Below are 27205 nucleotides of genomic sequence, written 5' to 3'. Positions count from 1 at the left end.
GCACGGACAAATCAGAGTAGCATGGCACCCATCATAATTATTCATGTTTTCCTTTCTTCAGCAGTATTACCAGTAATGAAATTTTTCTCTGCCTAAGGAAAACAGTCCTACAATAATTAACAAAAATTAGTGTAAAAAATAGATTACAACAGATTTGGTTCACTAAAGTCGTGCTACATAAGAAATTTAATTCCCATTTACTGACATCTACCGGAACTTTCTTATATCAGCTGAGCACCTTATAAAAATCTCCTTTCAATATATTGGATTAATTATTTAATATTTTTTCATTCACTGTAAGACTAACAGTATTTAATCTTAGTTGATAATAATTCCCATATCTATTTAAATTTTTTACCAACTACTGATAAGAGATAAATTTTTTAACGTGAGAAAATATGAAGTTTTACTGGGATTCGAACCCAGCACCTACTCCATGTAAGTCACTTCTCCATAAAGGTCAGCACGCTTCCATAAATATGACAACAGACTTAAATTATCTAAATTCACCAAGGTATAGTGAGTAAAAGATTAAGTAATCTTTTTCAATAAAAAGACAGCCCCGGCTGGGCCGTTTCTTCAGGGGTGTCCCCGTTAGAGACAAAACACAAAGGACCGAGTCCCTGTTGTTGTGTGATGGAGGCCGGAAACGGAATAGCCGGGCTTGGCGTTTCCCTCATCTGGTGCTGGAGGAGAAGACACCTCCCGGAAAAGTGTTCATACTTAATTGTGGGTCTGGTTCCGGGAGGAAGAATTAAATTTAGAACAAAAAAAAACTTTTTCAATTATTATAATATTATTATTATTTTCCTTTGCTTAAATTAGATATTAAAATGTTTAATATTAATATTAATTTAACATTAATATTAATGTTCAATTACAAAAGTCTACTTATTTCTCTATCCTTTTCTATTTATCTCTCTGTCTCTTTTCTTTCTCTTTTCTTTATTGTTCTTAAAAATTTTTAATTTCAGTTACTTCAAATTTTATCAAGTTCCATTACATAAGTCTAATTTTTTCTCTATCTCTTTTCTATTTATCTGTCTGTTTGTCTCTCAACTCTCTCTTTTCTTTTTCGTTTTGTACATGTTATGAAAACGTTTTTGATTAGTTTTCCAAGTGGTCTTTCTAGTGAAAGTTTAATAAAAACAGTTTAGATTACTGTTTGTAATAAGTACTTTTATTTTAATTATTAAGCAATCTATTTTTTTAAAAATGAAATTTTAAAAATATGCTGCAATAGTAATACAACAACAAATTTTGATAAATATTTAATATTTAGGTAAGACCTTTTGTTGTTTTAATAGTTAATTTTGTAAAAGTTTTATTTTTATTTAATTAATTTTCCACAGTTACTTGATCATCCTCGCGTCTGCAACTTAATTTATCAGGTTTCTACTTCTCTCGAGAAGATGGAAACCTGTTTAGTGAACCAGGATATTATTCCTGACTATCAATTTGGTTTTCAGAGTGTCATTCGACAATAGAACAAACCCACAGAATTGTTAATGTAGTAAACAGGTGCTTAGAAGTAAGAAATATTGTTCAGCAGTGCTTTTGGTTCTCCAGCAGGCCTTCGACAAAATCTGGATGCCTAGTAAGCTGAAACTGAATTTGTCTCAACCGTTTTAACTGGTTCTACATAGTTATCTTGGTGGTCATTTTTTCGAGGTTAAACGTAATCAAGAATTATCTGAGTTTTTGACATTAAGTTTATCATGGGGTTCCTCATGGCTCAGTTCCGGGACCCCCATTTTGTGCTATATTTATTTGTGGATCTTCCAACTTCCGACTACGTCGCTGTTACTTCGTCTGCTGATGACACGGTGATCTTTGCGGTCCCAACAGTAACTTCAGATAAATTACATGAACTGAATCAAAGTCTGAATTGAATCAAATCAGTGGAAGGCCAAATTAATCCAGCCAAATCTAATGATGTAACATTTGCGATGAGAAATGAAGACTGCTCACAGTCCACCTGGTTGTAATTTTTATCTCTCGTGCTGACAACATAAAGTATACAGGTTTGCATCTGGTTTGTCATCTGATGGGGAAACATCATGCGAGAGAAAAAGGAAGCAGCTGAACACTAAGTTTAAACAAATGTATTGGTTATTAGGCAAAAATTCTCGGTTATCGTTGTCAAACAGCTATTTTACAAAGTACTTCTGGAACCGATAAGGATCTACTTTATCCAGCTTTGGGAAAGGACAAGTATGTGATGTGCAGCCAATTCGTTACGATTAAAAAATGTAAAGAGATAAACGTATTATTTGAATAGATGTTAATTTATCTTAATTTTCAAGTAAACAGCTATAGATATAAAGAGGGAAACGCGTTTAATGCACACAATTTTTAATAAAATACTATTATATAACATAATTTTAGTGTTATCTAATAAAACATATCGTACAGATTACACCGGTTTTATTTACAGTTAAAAAATAAACTGTTCTTTGATAAGACATTAAAATTATTTTATTATCATTATTCAAAATGTATAGTTATAATATAGTTTTTTTATTATTGCGTCACCAAATTACCATCACATTCTTTACAAGGTTAATATTAGATATTCCATCTCTTATGCACTTGACTCGGTTAATGTTTGCATTAGATGAAACATATCTATGTACACAGTGTGTGTAGTTTTGAGTAAGCGAGGCAGAGCTTACTTACTTCGATATAGGCACTCCTGCTTAACGTACGTTGTAGTGAACGTTATGTCGTGAAAACACGTCTCTAGTATTTTATTATATAGGTCTACTGCAGGACTGAGTTCATTAAAAAAGAATTATATGTGGTGTGTGTGTGTGTGTGTGTGTGTGTGTGTGTGTGTGTGTGTGTGTGTGTAACGGGTGTTATTTAAGTGAGGAAAGAGTTTTATACTGCATACCAGAGAGGTATTTTGAGGCAGAAAAAATGAAATTCTATGTAGTTAAGAAAAAAAAATCAGCATTATGATGGGTTTTTAATTTTTTTCCGCCATCTTAGTTCCGCTGCATTGAATCAAACTTAATTTTCTAAAATAGGAAGGTGGATATTTGATACTTGACTTCCATTTAAAATTTTACAACAAAAATAATGGTGAAACATATTTTTATTTTAATGACTTTGTTATCGAGTTATAAGCATTGAAATTTGCAGTGACGGAAAAATCGTGTTAGCAGTAAAACGCGCTGCATAAAAAATACTATTACATTTTACATCCATAATGCATACAATAATGAACTTTGTTTGGGTTTCTGTGTGTGTGTGTGTGTGGTGTACATTTTTTCAGAGTATTTCCAAATTTGAAATCATTCTAGACTGAGGATTGTTAAAATTTGAAAACAATTGGTTGCAAGGTAGGAACAATTTTTAAATAATTACTGACATACTAAAACCAAATAATGTAGATTTGACTTCACAAATTTTATCGAAATATTTGAGATTTCAAAAAATATAGTCGTCAATGACTGCTACGTATTTATCTTCATTTCATATTTATGCAACATATTTGATGGTATTTATTATTTAAAGGTGTTAAAGAAAAAGAAAATATTTCCTATGTTCGCCAGTTATGGAAAAGATATAAATAACAGACAAAATATATATTTATAAAATATTATATTACATTTATTGTACAAATAACAAATACATTTTACTTATTGTGATGTTATTTTAATCTTATTTGATGTATGTGATAAAAACCTTTTAACAATACAATGTATCAAATAAATGAATATAAATAACAAGATTGAAATAAATGCAATAATATCTAATAACTGGTACTGAAACCAGTATAAATCTTTTACAGCTGAAAACAGTAGATAATAGAGCTACCCATAATATACTAAATATAAAGTTTTCCAATTACAAACCACATTAAAATTATTACTAAAACTGCTGCATACGTAATAGCTGGTTGTAACGGCTCTACAGCTCTTATCGTAATCGATAATGTTCAAAGAAACGTGTATATGGGTGTCTATCGCAACACTGCACCGAGCGTTAAGTCCAAATATGATGTTAACTTAACTTACCTGTAATAAATGAGGCATGATTTTTTTTTTTACTTTTGTAGCTGTATGTTTTAATATATTTATTTGTTGCATGATGTTACTGGGTAATTATTTGCTTACACTTAGTTTATTTCAATCCTACATAACAGAAATGGTTTAAAATGATGATCAATTTGAAAAATCTCCGCTATTTTACTTGTATCTTTTACGGTGAACATTCTAAACAGATTACATAAGTGTTATGTGATTTATTTACGAGTACATATGGTGGAAGAATAGTTTCAGCAATGAGTCTGTACAAGACTACATTCATTTTCATGTCATCATATCATCCTCATCTCATTGAGTCGGTGTTGCTTATTGTTAACTAGTTGAACAGATTGCAACGTACACATCAGAGGAAAAAATATATTAGTTTAAAAAACTTATTTTAACTAAATTTTTCCCCATCCAAACGCGGACTTCAAAAATAGAGATTTAAAAATGGATGTGGTGTCTGTCTGAAGATGATATCGGATCTCCATGTAGTGTCCAAAGATTATATTGGATCTCCATGTGGCGTCCTATCTTGTATAGGGTTGAAATAATCTGATCCATACTAACAGCAGCTGATTTTTATTGTAGATCGGCTGCATTTTTTTAGTATTGCTTATTAGATTCCTCGGTCGATCGAAATATAGCTGCCTTTGATTTTCGGTACGATTTTAATAAGGTAAATTAGACGGTAACTAATGTATTCATAATGTTTTAATGAGTGGACTAATTTAATTACGCGTAATCTCTTACAAACAATGAAACAGAGAAATTCAGTTAATTAGGAAACATTAAAACTATAAGTCATTGAAAAAATATATTTTTGCATTTGACATCTTAGAATACAACTTAAAATCTAAATGAAATTAACACCAGTTTTAGCAATTTTGATTACAATACAGTCACAACATTGTTATAAATACAGCAGATTGACGACGCTGCTACTGAAAATTACGTCATTATTTTTATCCCTACTGTAACAGCCTCGATAAGGGGAAATAACATTTTTCATATTTTAATTCGATTTTAAATAAAAAAATAAATACCTTCTTTTGTTGCAGTTTAACTAGTACCAAATTAATTTAAATCAAGATACCATGAAAAGTCGTATATTTATAAGATATTTTTGTAAGATCAAAACATTCAGAAATTATATGATAAATCTTAAGTTGACATGCGTTTATTTATGATTTTCTGAATGGAAAAGTAATGGAAGTTTATTTTTTGAAATATAAAATTGATATTTACTCGCTATTATAACCTTTTTTTAAGTATTTTTCAGGCGTATAATGAAATTAGTAGTTACACATTTGAGGGTTTAAACGAAAGTCACCAGTGGGTATCTATAAACTTCTTTTAATCACGTGATTGTTTCATTCATCTAAAAGACATTTAAATATTATACTTTACCGGATATAAACATTTAAAAATACTTAATGATGAAAAAAAACTTTTTCCCGATTATTCTCATCTAAATATTTTTCTGTTTGTTTTTGTATAATAAATAAATAAACAGATATGGTGAGCATTTCGTTAAAATTCAAGAATTAGGAAAACATTAAGACAAAAAATAATCTTTGAAGATATTCATTATTTGAAGGCGTGAAAGGAAAAATAGATCTCCAATAAACTCCAGTAATGGAAATTATAAAAATAAATCGATTCTTCGTTTACTTATTGTGATTTAATTTTAACCTTATTTGGTGATTGAGACAAAAACCTTTTTGCAATAAAATATATCAAATAAATGAACACAAATAACAATACCGAAATAAATGCAATAATATCTAATAACAGGTACTGAAACCAATATAAATCTTTTACAGCTGGTCTTAATTGGGGTGCCCCTTTGTGTCTTATCACATATTCTATCCACCATGCAGCAGTTTCTCCACCTTCTATTGGTTTATCTTTTGAAATAGCCGATAATCTTTCCATATTTCTTTTGTATCTAGAAAAAATAAAACCAGAAATCAATATACATATAAACATATATTTATTCGGTTGATGTTAAGGTTTTTAAAGTTCAATCAAAACTAGATGGCTAAAACGTTTTCATCTTTCTTAAAATTGTCCTAAAAATTTGGCTAATCTTTTTCTAATTAACACAAGAAAAATTTAAGTATAAAATACCAACAACTAATTATTCTATTAATAATTAATACAGTTCGTCGACCGCACTGACGTAAAAAAATTAATGTTCTTATTATTTATAATTAACAATTCATCCACCACTACATCATGATGTAATAGTGAATGCGTCTTCCCAAATCAGCTTATTTGGAGGTCGAGAGTTCCAGTGTTCAAGTCCTAGTAAAGGCAGTTACGTTTATACGGATCTGAATACTAGAACCTCGTTACCGGTGTTCTTTGATGGTTGGGTTTCAATTAACTACATATCTCAGAATGGTCAAACTGAGACTGTACAAGACTACACTTTATTTACACTCATACATATCATCATCAATCATCCTCTGAAGTAATACCTGACGGTAATTCCCGGAGGCTATTCAGGAAAATGAAAAAGCATTTAGAAACTTAGAGTAAATAACGCCAATAATTATTTTATATTAAATGTAAGACAGTTTTACTTACTTGTCATTAGTTAATAATTCATTCAACTTCTGGTACACTTTATCATAAGTTATTTCAAAAAAGTTAATCGTAAGTCCGGCTTCTTCATGTTCACTTTTCTTTGCATTCCATTCTTGATCCCAGAATAATGGTAATGTTAATACTGGCACCCCATAATGTACAGCTTCTTGACGGCTTTGATGACCGCCTTGAGTTATGAATAGTTTCAAATTTTTATGTGCTGAAACATAAAACATAACACGTTTTTACTTTTTGCATTTCTTTATTTATTGAATTGTAAATAAACAAACATATTCATAGTATGTAAGAGCATGATAAAGTAAAATATTTAGACGTTAGTACATGGCACATACGTAAATTTTTTTCGCTATTTTCACTGATTTATTAATTTCAATAATAAAAAAGTTGACAGTAAAGTTGTACTATTTTCCTGGCGTTTATTCTTATATAATAGAAAAAAAAAAGTCAATTGAAAATAATACCAACGATTTCTGTTTTGGTTTGGCGGTGATATACGATGAGGTTGTGTTTTAAAATTATCATTAAATGTTTAAAGAAAACAAAAAAATAGATTAAAATTTTTTATAAAAAACAGTATTTTTTAATCTTTTTCTGCTCTACCAGCTCTACAATCACCTTTTTTTCTATTTTTACTAAGTTCGATTTTTTTCGGCCTCCGCGGCGCAAGTGATAGCGTCTCGGTCTTTCATCCGTAGGTCCCGAGTTCAAATCCCGGTCAGGCAATGTATTTTCAAACACGCTACAATTCATTCATCTCTTCCCCTGAAGCAGTACTTACTGATGGTCCCGGAGGTGAAAAAAAAGAAGTCAAATTGAGGAAACTAAAATAATTCCACGGAAAAATGTACAACCAATAAAAAGTTGCCTGAAATGTCTTTATTGGAGTGAATGGTGAATTATTATGAAATTTGATTGTAATTCATTAAACTTTATTATTTCAATTTTTAACTATATAATATTTTTAATAAATCAAAAAAATGTTTTAAAAAATACCCTAAATCTATATTTTTAAAATTTGATCCCCTCCCCTACGACAAATATTGCTCCAAATTATTTTTTGTTTCACTTGCTCCGTTACCATTCCCTAGAAAGACATAGAAAAAAATTCAGAAATATATGTACTAAATTAAAATGTAGCTTTTTGAGTTTTGAGGAAGAGGGAAATTTTGGGGCAATTTTTTTTAAAGTACCAAGTTAAGTGTGCACACTTGTACTGAGCGTAATATGAAGTATCGTTATGTTTCAAAATTTTGAGAATATTGACCACAATAATCTATCTACCCATTCTCCTGTAGATATTGACCCAAAATTATACAAACAAATTACCACATGTACACGAGTCTCTGTACTCTGCACAAATTTTCATCAATATCGGTTCATCCAGTCAAAAGATATTAAGCATCAAACACGCCAACAGTAAATAGATGCTTAGGTACGAAAATCTTCATTTTTTTGTTTTTGGGGTCCCTTGGTGATGAAATATTATAAGAATTAAAAACACGTACTTCATTTTTTGGCTGATAACCGGATTACCTTCCTTCTTGCAGCATAGCCGTCAAACTATGATGCCAAAAAAGTAGAATAAAACCGGCTTAAAATAAAACCATACTGAAGACTAACAACAAATAACTCTTACTCCTATTATTTGTGTCCCAACTTATAAAGAATTGATGTTATAAGAAATTAAAAAAAAAAAAATTTTTTAATTTCAAATATATTTATTAGTAATCAATTAAATAAAATCTGTTTAAATCCGTTTCATTGAACATTTTTTTATATATAATGTTAGTGAATCTAAAAGTGCAAAAATTTTAAATATCAGTTTGTTACAAACAGTATATGTTTGTTATTCATTTCCAGTTTTCCTTCCATGGCCTACTGACATTCGATTTTGGAATTTTTAGTCATTCAAAAATGTTTGATGGTTATCGTTACACGTAATGGGTAGCTAGATATTTTCTAAAGCTGTCTTATTAAACCACTGATGAAAAAGAATGAAAAAAAATGATTGACAGTGCGATATTCCCTATTAATTTTTCTTCCTACTCGATTCTTTTATATTATTTTATCATGATGCTATATTACCATCATTTAATTTACTTACTGAACTCAAACAGTTACTATATAGCATAACTCGTAAATCAGAGGACTTCTGAAATAAAAAATAGATTGTATTTTATGATTCCTCTAACGTTACCGTTCTATATTTTTATAAAATAATTCTGATAATTAGATTAATATTCTGAAAATTATAATTTCTTATAATTTACCTAATATATCATTCTGTGGTAACCATTTTTTAAGATATACATTTGCCGGTTTATCCGGAAATTCGATATCAGATTCCCATTTCATTAGTACTTTAATTTTAGGAAATTGTTTAAAAGCTTTCATAAAAGCATTTCGTTTATCCACCGGTAATGATGTACCTTTCATATTACTTCCAAGACTGAAATAAATGAATCCATCTTTTGCATTATCCATTAAATTTTGTAAATCCTGTAAAAAAAACAAAACAATTTCGTACGCTGAGATTGATTTGTAAATAATACAGAAATCGTTTAAAGTAATTCAGATTAACACTTATATAATTTGAACTCTTAGACGTAACATTTTAATAGCACATGTATTTCATATATCATCGTCGGATTATATATATATATATATATGAATGATATATTTCATTTATCATTTATATCGTATTTTTCCATTTGATGAACCGCTGGACTCGAATATGTAATTTTATTCATTTTTTAAATGTACTTTTACGAATATCGCCGCTAGATAGCAGCACTTGATAGTACTGAGTAGCGTACAGAAACGTAATCACATACTGGAAAAATAAAATTTGAAAGAAAATATACTACAGCTTGTTTTATTAGTAAATGATGTTATGTTAATGAAAGTACTGAAAATGTAACAATTTTTCGTTTCGTAAAGGTCATTGTACTAGTTTTATTAAAAAAGGGAAAAATATGGTATGAAGTGACTACGTATGGTATAAAACTATTAACAAAAAAAACTGAAATTCAATTTGTTCTAAGGCAATAAATTTTAATAATAAATCCTAAAGATAACAATTACTAATTCATAAAAGAATAAATAATAATATAAAAAAATGCAGATATACCAAAAAAAAGAAAAAGATTTTACAAAACTCTTACCGATCCTATTTCATTTACATGTAATCCATATAAAATTTATAGAAATAATACATTTCTTATTATTCGTGGTTTAATAAATGAAACCGAACCAATTTGTTGTTTAATAAATGATTTAAACCGTTAAATGATTAATTTATGAGCATAACTATACTACATTTTTTTACTTATTTAATTTTTCATTTGGCAAACGCCCAGTAATATAAAAAAGTAAAGTCAGAATGTTTATCAGTTGACGTACATTAGCAAAACAAATTAACATGATATATTGATAAAGACATGAAACAGTCCTGTTATTCAAGTTTAACGTGTAGATTGCGTTGAGGAGCAGCAAACCCGTGTCAGTTAACCCCACCGGTTTGGTCTACTGGTGAACGCGTCCTCGCAAATCAGCTGATTTCGAAATCGAGAGTTCCAGCATTTAAGTCTTAATAAAGAGCAGTTACTTTTATATGGATTTGAATACAAGATCGTGGACACCGGTGTTCTTTGATTGTTGGGTTTCAATTAACCACACTTCTCAGAAATGGACTTGAGACTGTACAAAACTACAATTCACTTACACTCATACATATCATTTTCATTCATCCTCTGAAGTAATACCAGACAGTAATACCCGGAGGCTAAACAGGAAAAACCGTGTCAGTTGCTGTACTGACATGAAACTTCGCCAAGGTGATTGTCACCTTCGCGATTCTATACAGCATAATATAATTATTATATAATTTCGTGATTCTTTAGTCCCTATAAAATCTGTTTTTTATATTACTGGAATTGTTGATCAATTGTGAGCAACTGATGAACAATAATCAATATGATTATTTTTTATTATTTTTATTACTAAGCTTAATGAGTATAATTAGATTTCAATTTTTATTTAGATATTAGACACAAATTTCTTTCAACAGCTACATTTTTTTCTAATATACTATTAAAATCGTATACCTATTAGATTTTAAAGTAATATTAAAAAAAAAAAATGAATAAGTAAAGATTTTGTGGATTGGTTAAATTAAATAAAATAATTACATTTCTTATGATAAAAAAAAAAATATTATTTTTGTGTATTTACCTTTGGTAGAGGTTTATTTGGTTTTATATGTAGAGTTCCAACTTTTATAGTATTTGGTTGTAATGGTATCGGATATGATTGTGATAAATCTCCAGATAATATTAATAAACTGTTATTCATTTCAAGTTCTTTCGATGAAGGTATATCGTTTCCAAAATATTTTTTCATTACAGCATCCATTTTTGGATACATATAGTAATTGTGAACGTACATTTCATATAAGGTATAAAACGAATTAATTATCCGTTGATAAAATGTCATTTTATCGCTGTAATTGGTTAAAAATGATGATAAATATGACGGATTAATTGGATTGCCCATTGAATATAATACTGGAATGTATAATGGTACAGTAAAAATGACAACAGACGGTACATTATAATGATGTTTTAATGCTAATGCGCCTGGATATAGTCCTTCGTAAAGAATCAAATCAAATTTTGTATCACTTGACCTGAAAATAAGAAAAAGATATTACTGATTTTGGTTTTTGTTATCAAATTATGATAAAAATAATAATGACGAGTTCCTATAACTTGTTACCTTTGAACTGAAGGTGCACTGTTGACGGCAAGCCGTTCCATTTATTGCCTTTGGGAGAATTAATAAATTAACCTTTCATGTAAAATTTGTTTTAACATAAATTTGATAAAAAATATTATCTAAATTATAAAAATCAGCCCTCAGGGAAATTGTTCTTGCTTTTGGATATACTTAGGGATGTGGCGACAATATAAGTCGCTAATAATCTAATTCACAAAAAAAAAATTAAATACTTAACTTGAAAAAGGTAAGTTTTCCCTCTTATCAATGTAAGGGTCGAAATGGATGTATATTTTTTCTGTAATAGTTTCCAATTACCAATAATAGTATGTTCGTGCGCTTTCGGATTAGTAATTCATCCTCAGGAACATTTATGTGTCATAATTATGATTTTTTACTTCATGTATCATTAATTATACTAACTTGAAATTAAAAAAAAATAAAAATATCTATAAACGTTACAACTGATCGTCAATAGGTAAAATAAATTTAACATTATCCGTCATTTCAGTATAAAGGTCTCAATTCTTATAACATTTTTTTTTTAAATTCAGATTAGTGTAACTAATGATGTGTGAAATAAACAATTATAATTATAACACATCAATGTATTTACATTTTTATCAATTAACAAACAAGTTAATTATTTTCAATTTCTTTTTTAATCTCCGGAGTGTTTCAAGGGGTTAAAGTTCTCCAATTCCATTCATACTTTACTCCAGTTTTCAGAAAGTTATATTATTCACTATAGTTATTGGTTTTTTTTTATTTTTTCACATAATCGTGGTTACAGATCGGCAAATTCTACATAGGTTTCTATATTTCATTCGGGTAATTTCAGGTTCGATTTGCGGTTAGGGATGACATATGGTTGAGGTTCACGCAACAACTTCTTACACTTACTTTCCTTTCAGAGGTTGGACCAGAAAGGGCTTCAGACAAAAAAGAAATTCCCAGTCGTTCTGACAACTTCCAAAAATCAGTGAAGAAGGAAAAAATATAATGTTGGTCTCTTCCTCGGTAAATAAAATGTGACTTTTAGGGATTAATATCGGTCGTTTATTAGAGCGTGTTCTTGACTATTACTGTTAACTTTTTTTTATTGTAATCTACTCATTTCAGCTTATATATTGAATTTTCAGTTTAAGAGATCAAAAGATCAGACAATACAGAAGATCAAAAATTCATATAGAGATAAGGGAAGCGGTTTTAGAGCTCATATTAATAGTCGAAGGAAGTTTAAAGAAAAACAAACCAACATACTTGGCATTTATAGATCCTGAAAAGGCATTCGATACCGTAAACTGGAATAAGATGTTCATGAACAACCTAAGGAAGAAGCCGTAATAAAAAGTTGAAACCGACAAGGATGTTCCCTTTCTCCGTTACTTTGTAATCATTACATAGAATTATCAGTTAATGATGTTGAAGGACAATTTAGATTTGGAGTAACAGTGCACGTTGAAAAGATAATGATAGTACGATTTGCTGGTAATATAGTAATTCTAGCTGAGAGTAAAAAAGATTTAGAACTAGTAAAAAGATGTAGTCGTACACAAGAACTACTGCCTGAAAATAAGCAAGAACAAAACGAAAGTAATAATACGTAATAGGAATAATGTAAATGGACCACTGAATATAAAAATAGGAAGTGAAAAGATGATGGAGGTAGAATTCTGTTATTTAGGAAGTAGAATTACTAAAGATGGACGAAGCCTGAACGACATAAAATGCCATTATATGAACCAAGACCCATCTCTTCTTTAACATTATTGAAGATGGTTACTCTCGATCTACCTCTAGGTTTTTACCCAAAACCTTGCCGTCAAATATATTCGCCAAGAACTGGTCATGTCGTAGTACATGTCCTATCAACACATCAGACATAAGTTTCAGCGAACTGTTTCCTTATTTGCATACTCATTTGATTATCAGTCAGTATATTCTTTTTATCCTGGAAAGCTCGTTTTGCCAGAGCTATTCTTCTTTTTACTTCTGTGGCACATTTATTATAGCTAGTGACGGTGCTTTCCCAATAATAAAAACTGTCAACCTTCTTTACAACAGTACCGTCTAATTTAACATCAACCTTTGTACCGTCATAATGTTTGTATGCTTTTTAATTTTTAGTTTGTTTTGTTAGTATTTTAGACAGTGTTTCTAACATAATCTATGATATATCTACATGATAACTCATATAAATTGAGATCCACGATCCCATTTTCAATAATTACTTTCCGTAATACCAATTTTAAATCTCTTCTTATTTTTCAATTAGTTTGAACATTCTTCCTTATCACTTCCATCTTTCTTATCTTATTACAACTATACCTTCACTCTGCATGTCAAAAGGATATTTAGTCATAGGATCCAAATTAGCCATTCTTTCTCGCTCATCTTTACACATTCATTTATGGCATAGTCTTCTCCACTAACTTCTTCTTAAGTTTTTTTTTTATTTTAACCTAGTTTTTCAAATTACTTATCCTTGTTTTAAATAACAGAATGAAACAGAATGAAACTGAAACATTATGTGATATTTTCAAAATTCATAAAAGCACATAATAATATCTAGTGATAAATATTATTTATTATCATATTCTTTTGTCAAGTAACGATCATTAAATTAAAAAAAAAACGTAATAGTAGTAAGTATATTATTAAAACAGCTGCCTTAAATGAATCCTTAAACCATATTATTTGTAAAAAAATAATTTAACTATTAACCTAAACATTTTTTTTTTTATTTTTACTTTTACATTTGAAAAAAAAATCTTAAAATTATTACAGAAAATTGGAGTTTAGTCATTATTTTTCATGATAGTGGCTAATGTAATACTAACACAGCTTGTGTACGGAAGATTTTTAAATATTATCTAATTGATATATATATATATATATATTTCTAAAACAAAATTTCATATTGTAATAATACTATTAATTGTAATAAAACTAAATATTTGATGTAATTTAAACGTCTATTTTACAATAATTTCAATTCACTTCTATATCACTCGACCAATCAAAAAAGAAAGTCAAGTTAAGTAATAAAAACTAACCTGAGTATATTTTGCATTGTTTCGGAACTAAATATTACATCCATACAAATTGACAATACATCTACTATAGGTAATAAACATTCTGATGGCCAGAGGTATTTTTGAAGGTTGAAATTATTTTTTCTTTGATAATCTAGATATACGTCGTATAAGATATTCATATTGATCATGTGAAGATTTGGATGTGAATTCTAAAACAAACAAAAAAAAAGATTTAATTAAATCAAACCTTTCTTTTTCATTTTTGTTTAGCCTCCGGGAATTACCGTTCAGGTATTACTTCAGAGGATGATATGTATGAATGTAAATGAAGTGAGTCTTGTAGAGTATCAGTTCGACTATTCCCGATGTGTGTGGTTAATTGAAACCCAACCACCAAAGAACATCGATATCACGGTCTAGTATTTAAATCCGTATAAAAGCAGCTGTCTTTACTAGGATTTGAACGCTTGAACTCTTGACTTTCAAATCAGCTGATTTCGGAAACGCGTTCAACACTAAACCAATTCGGTGGGTTAATTAAATCAAACCTGGATTAATATTACGTAATACAGTTGTCGTGTATCATGTATTAGTGATGGATTTCGTTTGATTTAGTAAGAAATTTAGGTAAAAAATGTCTTTGATTTGAGAAATTATGATATTAAAGTAAGATAAATCAAGGAAGATTGACAGAACGAGGTAGTCAGTGAGAGAGAAGGGGAAACAAAGTTAAACGTCCTTTTGTTTTCATTGTTGAACTGTAAGCCCTTTATTAAATTTAAACTTTATTAAGTACTGCAGCACTAAATTATCAAATGTTAATATCAGTAAATTATTTATCTTTGGAAAATTACTTTTTTTCACTTAATTTTTTCAGATTAAAAAGTATTTTTGTTTGAGGAGAAAAAGTACAATCATAGTAATTCTAATGTCGTACGGATTAGAATGAATACTTACGTTTATATTGTTATATAATATACATGCATATTAAATTGCCATAGTAGTTGTAGATGATCTGATAAGATAATCTTACAAACAATATCTATTTCTGTACTATTTATGATTTTTGTTTGTTCAGGATAAACAAAAAAACTCTCCGATCCGTCGCAACCAAATGTTTACTCATGTTTCTTGGCATAACTGACAAGGTTTTAGATGAATTTTATCTGGAAATGTCTCGAAGAATCAACTGATCGATTGGTTTCAGATTTTCAGAATATATTCGTATTATATCATACAAGATTTTGAACCGCTTACCGAAGCACGAGCTCTCTTGAAGGTTAAATTATTAAAAGTATTCATTATTTTTTCACTCCCAAGGAGGGTGAAGTTATAACTTAAAGGTGATTTTTAAGGAAAAAATGGATTAATACTTTTACTTCATTATCGTATTTCTACCTTAATGGCAAAAAAAAAGTTATGAATTTTTCATTGTCAAAGGTGTGATTACTTAATTAGCATAACTTCAATTATTATGTCTTTTGTAATTTAATTCTTTTTCAGGTTTCTATTTGGCTTGAACCCGTTAATTGTTATTTTTCAGTATTACTCTCACAGTCATGTGGATAAGGAACAGTGAGGGGGTCCAGGGGGCGGAGCCCTCTCGGTAGACGGGAATAGCGACCGCAGCGAGCTCTTCGGGTGTCCAAGTTGCCGTCCCCCTGCAACACGGAAATTGCGAGCGAAGCAAGCTCTGCGCCATTCGAGTAGGTCTCGTGTCCCTGGGAGGCCCCGAGGAGCCCCTGAGTTGGCATAGGGGTTCGCCTGGCAGACCTGAACCCCGGGGGTCCAAGTTCAAGCTAGACGGGCCGACTAGTCTAGATATAAATTTTTTTAACATACAAAAAATTACACTCGTTTATAAAGAATAACACACTTCCATTCCCTGAATTACTGAGGGAAAAGGTTTGTTTTCCTTAATTTATATTAAGGAAAATATTATTATTTTCTTCACAGAACCAAGTATACAGTTATGATCCGAAATTCAAATAAAACGTTAAGCCTAATCGCCACAAAGATCGACTAAATAGTTAAAATGACTACTCTAAGAGAAAGAATACCTGATTAATGCCTCTTGTAATTCAGGAATTTTTTTATAACCATCACAACTATAACAAAAACTGTGTTAAGTGGTGTAAAATAATAAACTTATGTTCCCCATTTTGGGTTATTAATGTATATTTTATATGCACAATATATTATTATAATGCTTATAACAGTAATTTTATAAAATCTAAATTTCATTCATATGTGAAAACGAATTCTGTAATAATAATTATTTACAGTTTTTGTAATACTTTTTCTTATCATACTGAATTGTTTTCTGCAAGGTTTGTGGTATTAACTCCGCAGTCAATATCTAGTTAAACAAAATTAATCTCTGAATATCAACTACCTTTCAGTAGGTTTCAAAAGAAAATATACATCTGTACAATCTTTACGAAAATAGCAAAAAGAAAACACTTCAATTCTCGTTTTTCCTAGTAAGCTTAGCATCGGATGCCCATTATTCTAAGAAGTTAATATATCACTTTCTGGAATGAGTTGTGACTCAAGTCGACTACTGTTTTGATGAAACATTGGTATTTGTAAGAAAAAATCTTATGAAAATTTTAGGTCATGCATGAGATAATTTAATAATAAACTTAATACTTACCAAGATTTCAGGATTACAAGAAAATACTGTAACATTATGACCTCTATCGATTAAACTTTGAATGACAGCAAGGCATGGAAGTTGATGGCTATACGATGGTGTGGGACAAAACGAAAGTATGTTACTGGAGTCAGCGAAATTTAATACCGACATAATTAACAATACTACAAATTTGAAAACCTGGAAGAAAAATAAACAATATAGTTATTAATAAAAAACATTTTACAAATTATAACACATAAATTTATAAACTTCATTATTCATATTATATTATTATTCCTGAACTATATAAAATAAGGATTTGTAATTTTAAACAACTATAATATATTAGGTATTTCTAAAAAGATACTAAAACTCTAATAAAATATTCATTCATTACCAGTTCCTATTTAAATAACTTATACTGCATTTTAAGTTCAATAAACCATTCTACTTCCACTTCCTTATAGATTAGAGAATCTTGGTGGTATTTTATTAGCCACTTCTATTGCATAAATTTATTTTTTCAAAAATTTTTTTAGTTAATAATGTACAGTTTCAGAACTAAGTAAAATAAATTTTCTACCGTCATATTGCAAACATTTAAATATTAATTCATTACAGCATTTCTCTTAGTATAGATATAAATATTTCACAGCGTATATATGGAATTATGTATAATAAAATTTGGATATTTCATTATGTAGTTTAAACTTTTAAAATGCCATTTAAGTAAAGTTTATTATATATGTATATTATTTTCTGTTATTTATTACAGCAATTGATAAGATTATAACACATACTTTCACGAAAGGGTTAGGTGATCAATTTTGTTTACAATTCGGAATATCTTTATAATTAAACTAGCGGACCCGATAGACGTTGTCCTGATCAAACGTTGTAAAACCAAAAATTAAAAAAAATTTCAAATCAAACTATAAATTGTTTGGGCCTTTTTGGTGAAAAAATATGTAAAATTTTTTTTTTTTTAATTCTGACGCCACCACGCGTACAGTTATCACAATTCGACCTATAAGATCTTTCAGATTTCTATCGATTTCAAGTGAATGCTTGTGAGCCACGGTGCATTCATCCCAGATAAAATTTTGCATTTTCTGAAAACTGCAGTCATGCCTGAATGCTTTTTTATGTTACACATTGCGTCTGAATTTGTGTGGATGTTCAATAGCAACTTGAGTGCTGAATGCGCAGTCCGCCCTCCATCAAGCAAGTTTGTTGCAATGCCTGATGAAGCAAACAAATATTTTTTCTTTCCAGGTGAACATCTTTATTTTTCTATAATAGAAATGTACATATATTTTTGTTTTTATTCTATCTTACTTATGGAAAATCTTATAATATTTTCGAAATTTCAGACATATTATAGTGTATTATGAGACGCCATGTCATGTAATATTTATTAAAATTTAATAAAAATATAACATTATGGCTTTAATATTTTTATGTCCGTCAAACACGTCTTCTAAAAACAGCGATACTTATTATTTTTGTGATGTACCTAGAATAAAGAAACAGTTTCACCCATTTTCTTGAACAAAAATCATTGATGGAAGCGGTAAAATAATGAGTTACAAATACATAGATACAAACTAAAATTTTTTTTAACATTTGTTATGTATAGCAGGAATAATTTTGAAAATTATTAAATGGGAGAATGCTATCTAATATATGTTTCCTTGAAAGGTAGATTGTAATTTTAATCTTGATTAGTGATAGTTTTCATGTAAATTTAATACAAGTAGTAATGCGGTAAAATAAAATAAAAATAATAACCGTTAGAAAAAACTAATTTCTAAAATAAAATCTAGGTTGAAAATAAATTTTGAATTTTATTCAGCTTATATTTTTTATGAATGCTCTAACAACCATTCCTATCTTCTTGTGAACAAAAGAATATTTGAATAATAATTTAAAATTTTAAAGCATAAAGCATTAGTAGCTACCAAAGATATTTTTGAAAAACGGGACTAAATATTCCAAAATTTTAATTTTGAATTAGAAGTAGACAAAGGCTGTTAGAAAACAAGACAGGTTAAATTCATGCACAACCTTTTTTACCTATTTTTATTAGGTAGTACACATTTAAAATAAAAGACATAAAACAAAAACCGGTTCGAATATTACAATACTTAACTTTTTACTAATTTAAATTGGTTGGGAGTTAGAAACCGTGGGAAACGAATAACCTGAAACTAAAAAAAACCATTATATATTTTCTTTAAGGTAGAACACATTTTGTAAAAGAAAAGCCGCTTGAATATAATTATATTAAAAAAAGCTTGTATATTTAGAGGCAAGAATGCTTGTAATTTTTCTTTACTTATATCATAATATTTTTAAGATAGAACGGATTTTGAAAAATATAAGTTCGAATATCACAGCAATTAAATTGTATACGGAAATATTTCAGAAGAGTCCGACAGACAGTAAATATTTTAACACCTATTTACATGGTTTATTAATGATCTTAGATTCTCATTCCTAATTATAGTTGATGTAAATTAAAAATTATGAATAACTTCATAAATACTGAATTTTGTTATCTGTTCTGTCACATAGTGGTATAAATCTTTGTTTATTTATTTTTTTAAATTATTTGATTGGTTTGATGCAGCTCTCCAAGATTCCCTATATAATGTCTATGAATTTATTTTATTTGCATCTATAATAATTGTAAATAATAATAAAAATGATTAAACTTTACTATATGTTCATATAGTAAAGTATAAGTATAGTAAAGTATATAGTAATGAAAAGAAAAACGTAATCATGGCGATTGACGGAAAAATCAGTTTATGCTCTATGTGATGTTCAGTCGACTTGATTAGATAAGTATGTCAAATTATTAATTAACAGCTACACTACTGAATATCTGCCAAGTTATCTTGTAAAAGCCATACAACTGAAATTTATAATAGTTCTATGCGTAACGTGTGAAAAATTTCAGATAAAGTAGTGATTTTATTATTTATGAGTGGCATTAAAATAATGAGTAGTAAAAATACCGTTATATTAGAATCGAAAAAGTAGTACTTGATAATGAAATTAGAATTTGTTGTCATGTTTCTTAGAAAGATTTACTTCTCTAATCTCATAGACCATGTCGTTTTCAGAAATTATTAATAGCATTTGTTTTTGAATTTCGTTATGTATTTGAGCCGAGAATGTATTTATTTTTCTTTCTCAGTAATTAAAAAATTAGTTAGTATACTTACATTCCATACTGAATTCTATTACGAGTCATGTATATACTTATAGTTTAACTTTGACAATAGCTGGTAGATTTTAGAATGTTTTACTTCATTTTATAAATGAAAATATCTATGGTATGTAATTATTGGTTTTCTATTTATATGCTGATTATTACACAGAAAAAAAATCTTTACGTGCTTTTAAAGTTTGATTTAGTGTTAAGTAGTTTATATTTTCTGACGATGAAAAATAACTCACCAAAAATTTTCGAATGATAAAAATAACCTTTTTTTACAATGAGAATCAATAATCCAAAAACGTATAAGAAATTATATTAATTACGATAATTTAGTATTTCTACTTGTAGTTTTATTAATTGTTAATTAATTTCTTCACTTTTTGTGTAATGTGGCCTTCACGTGAACACCCACTTGGTCATGTATCTTAAGTCATTATATCCCTCTCACTTTTCCAAAATTCTCTAAATTTTGTCGAGCTATTCTTAAGGTTGTATTAGTCTCAAAATTCTTTACACGCAAAAGAAATATTTTTTGTTGCATAATTTGTTAGTTTTCTTCTTGGTAAAATTTTAAGAAAATATTGGGAACGGTAAAAAATTGGACTTATCTCCTTATATAGGTCTAAATTTATTATTATTAAATCTTAATATCCCGTTTCGTATAGCTGCCGCTACCGCAACGAATATTGTATCTTTAACTACGGCTGGCACGGTGCCTGTTATCCGAACTAAAAACATTCAATTTTAGCGTTCAGTCAGCACTTAAATATGCCATTGATTATTCAGAAAAAGAGAAGTGTTTGAGAAAAATAAATGATTTGGGCTTTAGTATGAGAAAGATTTTCATTGACCGACATTACGTAAGGTTTAGGCGTATTCAATATCTGACAGTTGTAAAAAAATTCAGCAACGAAAGTAGGCCGATAGTGTACTTGGACGAGTCATACCAGCTTCTCACACAAAAAATGAATCGTGGTGTAGTGATTTTTGTGACGGGCTGAAAGTTCTTATTTTAAAAGGCAGCAAACTTCAATGGCAGAAAGTCATTCAGTTTTGGTTGAGACTTGACTAGACGTGTTTTGTTTGAAGTTTATGTTAGTGGAATACCGATGTGACTGTAGCTTGTGGCATTCGCATCGGTGGCATTTTGACAGCGGCCAAATGAGATATATTTTGCGGCCATGAAGTTAACCTCCGATAAAGCCCCTAAGGATTAGCTACAGACGGCGTGACGGGGTCGGACCAGTCACATGGTGGGTGTGTTCCCGTCAGGATCAGTATATTTATTTTTTTGAAGAAATTTTACAAAAAATGCATGACATTCTTCGACTACTTCCATCCCACCCCCGGATTTAAATCCTGTCGAGATGGTTTGGTCAGACGTTAAATGATAAGTAGTCGGTCATAACGTAACTTTTGATATGATACATGTTCAACGGCTACGTGAAAATAAACTGGCTAACATGAATGAATAAAACTGGAAGGAGTATCGTGATAAAGTTAACGAAACAGAAGCTTAAAGTATGAGACAAGAAACATTATGTAGTATTGACGTTACTATGGAATTTATTATTTTTTCACAATAAAATAATGAAAGTGAGTGATGACTAAGATGATAATTCTGATGATGCAAAAAATTCGATCTCTTGGGTTGGAGTTCACCCTCTTTAATTAAAATAGTTTTTATTTTGTTAAAATATTTAAAAATAATTATTTTTACATTAAATTTTTGATTCGTTATTTAGTATGCGATGTATTTAATTGTTATCTTGCATTAAATTTTGAATATCTTTTTTAAAATAAATGCAACACTTTTTCTTAGGGTCTGAGTGCACAATAAGAATGCATTTTTTAAATCCTAAGTTTAAAGCGATTGAACTGCAGTAACAATCAAATTTACCTTTTCTACAATTTCTCGACAACAAATGAAGTTCAACTTAGTTCTGGTGTGCGTAAAAGCTATAAATTCTCAAAATAAAGGTTGAATGTAACGTTTGAATTTCATTCAGCTTGTTTGTTTTCTCTGAATCGCATTAAGGCTCTCAGTATTTCCTTATGCTCACAAGCATATTTTTGAACGTAAATTCGAATTACCAACATCTTAAGAATTTACTAATACTGAATAATAATACTGAAGAAAGTGTTTCGGATATCTATTAGAGAATCTGTCGCATAAAATGACAAGCTGTCGAATGGAGATTGATTTATCTGCGATTGATGGTAGTGCAGAGTAAGTATAGTGATATTGCAGTTTTTTCTTAATGATTTCCAGTAGACTTTTGTAGAACATTGATGGGTACAGGAGACATAAAACTCCAAGAAAAGCATCGATGTAAATTTAAAGTAGAAAAGAAAACAAATGCCGTTGCAAATGCGGAAACCAAGCTATGTTTTTAACACCCGTCTATAAGTTACAATGATGAGGTATATTCATATAATCCAATTGATAGAAAATTAGAGTTTTTTTTTCAATTCTCGAAGAATAAGGCTGGCAATATATTTCTTTCCGAATTAAAATTTCCTTCAATATTTAAATAAATGTACCAGAAAATTTAGTTTTAACTTTATTCGTCATTTTGAAGATAATTTACCATCGATTAACTAAAATTACAGAAGTAAAATATCACCTTAAAGGTTCATTTGGACTATTAATTACCCAACAATGCAACGGTTCTGTGATAAATTTTATGAACTCTACGTTTAATTTCGTGTGAACTGAACAATATTAACCTAACCCTTACATTAACTTTATTTTATTATCAATATGTCTTTTGACATTTAGCTAAGAATAAAACCTATATATATCATCCGTAAAATTGATAAAAATTTAATTATGTATAAAATGATTTTAAGATAAATTGATGAAAATTAGTATACGACTTTTTCTTGCGGTATAAGTGTACACCAAGAAAGGATTTTTTGAAATCTTAAGTTTAAAGGGTTGAAATCCAGGAAGAATCAGATTTACCATTTCTTTAATTTCTCGAGAACAAATGAAGATATGAAATTGATTTTTGGTGTGCGTAAAAAACTAAATTCTTTTAATAAATTAAAAAGGGTTGAAAATTAAATTTGAATAATGCAGTTTGTTTTCTGTGAATGGCCTTACGAATCGTACTATTTCCTTATGCTAACAAGAACATTTGGATAGTAACTTTAAATAATCAACATCTTGGATGTTTTTACTAGCTACAAATGAAGTTTGTGAAAAAGTGACCAAATAATTCAAGATTTCAGTTTAGAATTAAGGGGTGTTGCTAAAGGTTTTTAGAAGGTATAGAATACAAGAAAGATTGAACTTCTTGGATAACGTTTTTTATAACTTATTTTCGTAACATAGTACACATTAAATATATTAAACAAATTATACATATAAAACGGTTCAAATATTTAAGTGCTTAATTTTTTATTAATTTAAATTGGTTGAGAATTAGAAGCAGTAGGACGCAAGGAGTGTATAACTTAAAAAAAACCATTATATGTATTTTCGTAAGGTAGAACACATTTAGAAAAAAAAACCGCTGAATACCGTTATATATTTCATGCTTATTTATTAAAATCGCAACGATGATTGAATACTAAAAATTATTTTAAGATAAAAAGGATTTTGTAAAAGTCAAATTTGAATATTCTATTGTTTAAATTTTATACCGGAGTATTTTTGGAGGGTCTATTCGAGAGCTATAGGAGTTTAAAATATTTTAACATTTATTTACACGGTATATTTCCGGTCATAGATTTAGATTACAGATTTTAATAGATCTAACTAAATGGCTTTCTCACAATCAGATATTATTTTTTTTTACTTGTTACCACGTATTAACTTTTATAATAATTGTTAAAGCCTTACAAACCTCCAAAATTAGGGTGTTATTTAATTACTATTTGATCTAGGACACTCTTCTTGAAGTATTATTTAAAATAGTTAACATTTTTCATATCGGTTGAATGGTTCTGAGATTACTACAGACCAAGGAAAAGATTTTCTAAGGTTGTATAATAGTTATTTAAATAATGAATCATGTTATACTGCTACTTAGTGTTATGAATTTTTTTGGCATTTAAGATATATGCAAATAATTAAAAATGATTTACATGTTGTATTCCAACAAATTAAAAGAAAACACTTACCATCGCTAATAATTGTAGTCTGTATGATGTTTACTCAACTTACTGCAGGAACTGTAAATAGATAGTAAATAGAATGATAGTGCATATTAAATGTACGATATGCACTTTTAAAAAAAAATAATTACTGATAATTTGCCAAGTCATCATGTGAATGCCACGCAGTTGTAATCTTATATTATTCCATGAGAAAAAATTTATGATAATGAAATTAAAATTTGTTATGTTTTTTGAAACGTTTATTTATCTATTTTGATAGTTAATGTTATTTTCTAAATAAAACTGAAATTTTTCTAACTTTTCTTAGTTCTATTCAACATATCTTACACCATTTGTACAGAATTCAAATGTTGTTTAAATAAACAACACTTTTAAATGTTTTATTTATTACAGATTTAACAAAGTTATTTTACATCAAACATAAAACACAGGGTTTTTTACTCTAATTTATAGGGTTTCACCACATATTTCTCAAAAAAAAACTTCACATACGTTTCTGGAACCTTATTCACTTAATTTTTCAGCCTTGACACCATAAGAACCCACTAAATCTCCCCCTTTATTAACGTTCTAAAAATTTCATTTCATTTTCTCATGGTAGCTGAAATTCGAGCGTAATCTTTCACTAGAATAACTAGCAAACGAAGCATTTTAGGACTTATGTTTATATGAACATTTTCCATTAAGAGGAGAAACGGTTATGAAATTACTACATAACTTCGTAGTACGGTTGTATATGGAAATTTTAAAAATGATGTTTATTAAAATTTTACCGTGAAAAATTTTTAAATTTATCTAATTTACGCTTCCTTTTAATTGGAACTTCTTTATTTATTTATTTATTTAAACTAATCTAAATTATGTGAATTAAAAAAGATTTTCTGTGCAGATTATTTATTGTTCTAAAAAAGTGTAACTAAAGTTGATATTTATAAATCAGGAATTTTACATTAACTGGTGTGTATACTGTACATGCAACTGATTTTTGCTTTGTTTTCTACAGAAACCTGATTAGTATTGGTTAAAATAAAAGAAAAATAATTATATAGTTAAATATTTAATTTTTTTTTAGATTTTAGCTTAAAAATATTTATACAAAATAATTATATTTACTGCTATGGGTTTAGCGTAATTTTTCATATCTAAATACGGACATTAAAGATAAATATTTAAAAATGGATGTAGTGTCCGTGTGAAGGTGATTTTGGATCTTCATATAGTGTCCTACCTAGTAGAAGGTCGAAGTAATCCGATTCATACCAACAGCAGCTGATTTTGACTCTTAATTGCTGAAAGCTGTTGGTTCTCTGTAGTGCAGTATCAATAGGTTTCGTGGTCGATCGAAATATCGGTGCCGTTGATTTCACATGCAATAAAATTTTCAGAAATCGAGTAATATTGATTACGCTTAATCTCTTACAAACATCGAAACGGTAAAATCCAGGTAATTGGATAATATTTATAAAACGGAAAAATCCAGGTGATATTTAAATTGAGTAATATTTAAACAAAAAGTAATTGAACAAAGACAGTTTTACACTACCTTAGCATAGAACCTAAAAATGATATATTACTAAAACCTCTTAGAAATTTACATATAAAACAGTCCAAACTTTAGTTAGAGAGAGTAGAGTATCCATCGTGGATACCGGTGTTTTGGTGGTAGGGGCCACACATCTCAGGAATTTTCGACCTCGAACTGAAGAAGAATACATTTCATTTACATTTCTTCATAATACCGGTTGAGCGATTCAGTTCAGTTCAAACCCTGTTCACAGTTCATCGATTCAATTCATTAAAGTTTCTGATTCAAATAGCAAACCTCCAATAATCCATTTTTTTCGAAATTAAATAGATCCACAAAACTTCTCAGTTATGCCGAGATACATTTTTATATTTTAAAAATAAGCAGAAACTTTTAAGCATTAAATTTTATATATATACATATATTTTTATAAAATGTGGCGTGAAGAGGTAAACAAAATAATGTTATTTTCCGGGAATTCGTTTAAATTTAAAATGCTAATAGATAAGCACGTTCTTACGTAGATACTATTTTATCTTGTAAATTTCAAATCTACAGCACTAGATATGAAGAGGCAACTTGTTTAATAAATAGATTCTACAATTAAATACCATTATATGAAAAAATTTTGGTGTTATCTAAAAAAAAAATATACAGATTATACCGGATTTAATTATTGTTCAAAATTAATAATTTTTGATAAGAAATTAAAATTAATTTATTATCATTATTAATAATATAAAATTATAATTTAGAGTTTTTGTTTTTAAATTATTGCATCATAAAATTACTATCACATTCTTTACGACGTGAAATATTACCTATTCTATTTCTTATTAAATTCACTCACTTGTCTTTGAATTAAATGAAAACATTACTATGTAAACAGTGTAAGTAATGATGACTACCAAAGTTTGTTTATTAGACGAGCTTGTTTACTCCTATACTGATACTCGTACATAACGCACAACATAATGAGCGATATGTCGTCGAGAAAATATAATCTCTGATTTTAATTTTTTTAAACTACAAATCGGAGATTATTAAAAAGAATATATATATATATATATATATAAATATATATATGTATATATATTTATTTATTTATTTACTAGACGAGATCGGCTAGTAAGACAGTCTCGCACAGAAGGTGGAATCCTCTTGGATCCTCCCGCTTTGTTCGTTATCCTTTTGAGAATAATACTGATAAATAAC

The 27205-nt window shown here is 28.7% G+C and overlaps 1 protein-coding gene across 1 annotated transcript; it reads right to left on the bottom strand.

Annotated features, from left to right (window-relative positions):
• Nucleotides 1-3592: 3592 nt before the first annotated feature.
• LOC142328672 (UDP-glucosyltransferase 2-like) lies at nt 3593-24522 on the bottom strand. Its single transcript, XM_075372581.1, has 7 exons — nt 24469-24522; nt 17127-17306; nt 14489-14679; nt 10887-11340; nt 8924-9152; nt 6633-6852; nt 3593-5988 (listed from the first exon to the last, which is right to left on the bottom strand). Exons 1-7 carry the CDS (start codon nt 24469-24471, stop codon nt 5712-5714), a joined length of 1554 nt encoding a protein of 517 aa, XP_075228696.1. The 5' UTR covers nt 24472-24522; the 3' UTR covers nt 3593-5711.
• Nucleotides 24523-27205: the final 2683 nt, after the last annotated feature.

This window comes from Lycorma delicatula, chromosome 8, assembly GCF_047948215.1.
Source record: "Lycorma delicatula isolate Av1 chromosome 8, ASM4794821v1, whole genome shotgun sequence".
Lineage (NCBI taxonomy): Eukaryota > Metazoa > Arthropoda > Insecta > Hemiptera > Fulgoridae > Lycorma > Lycorma delicatula.
Note: the sequence above shows the minus strand (reverse complement) of the source record. Positions and strands in the feature narration are given on the sequence as shown.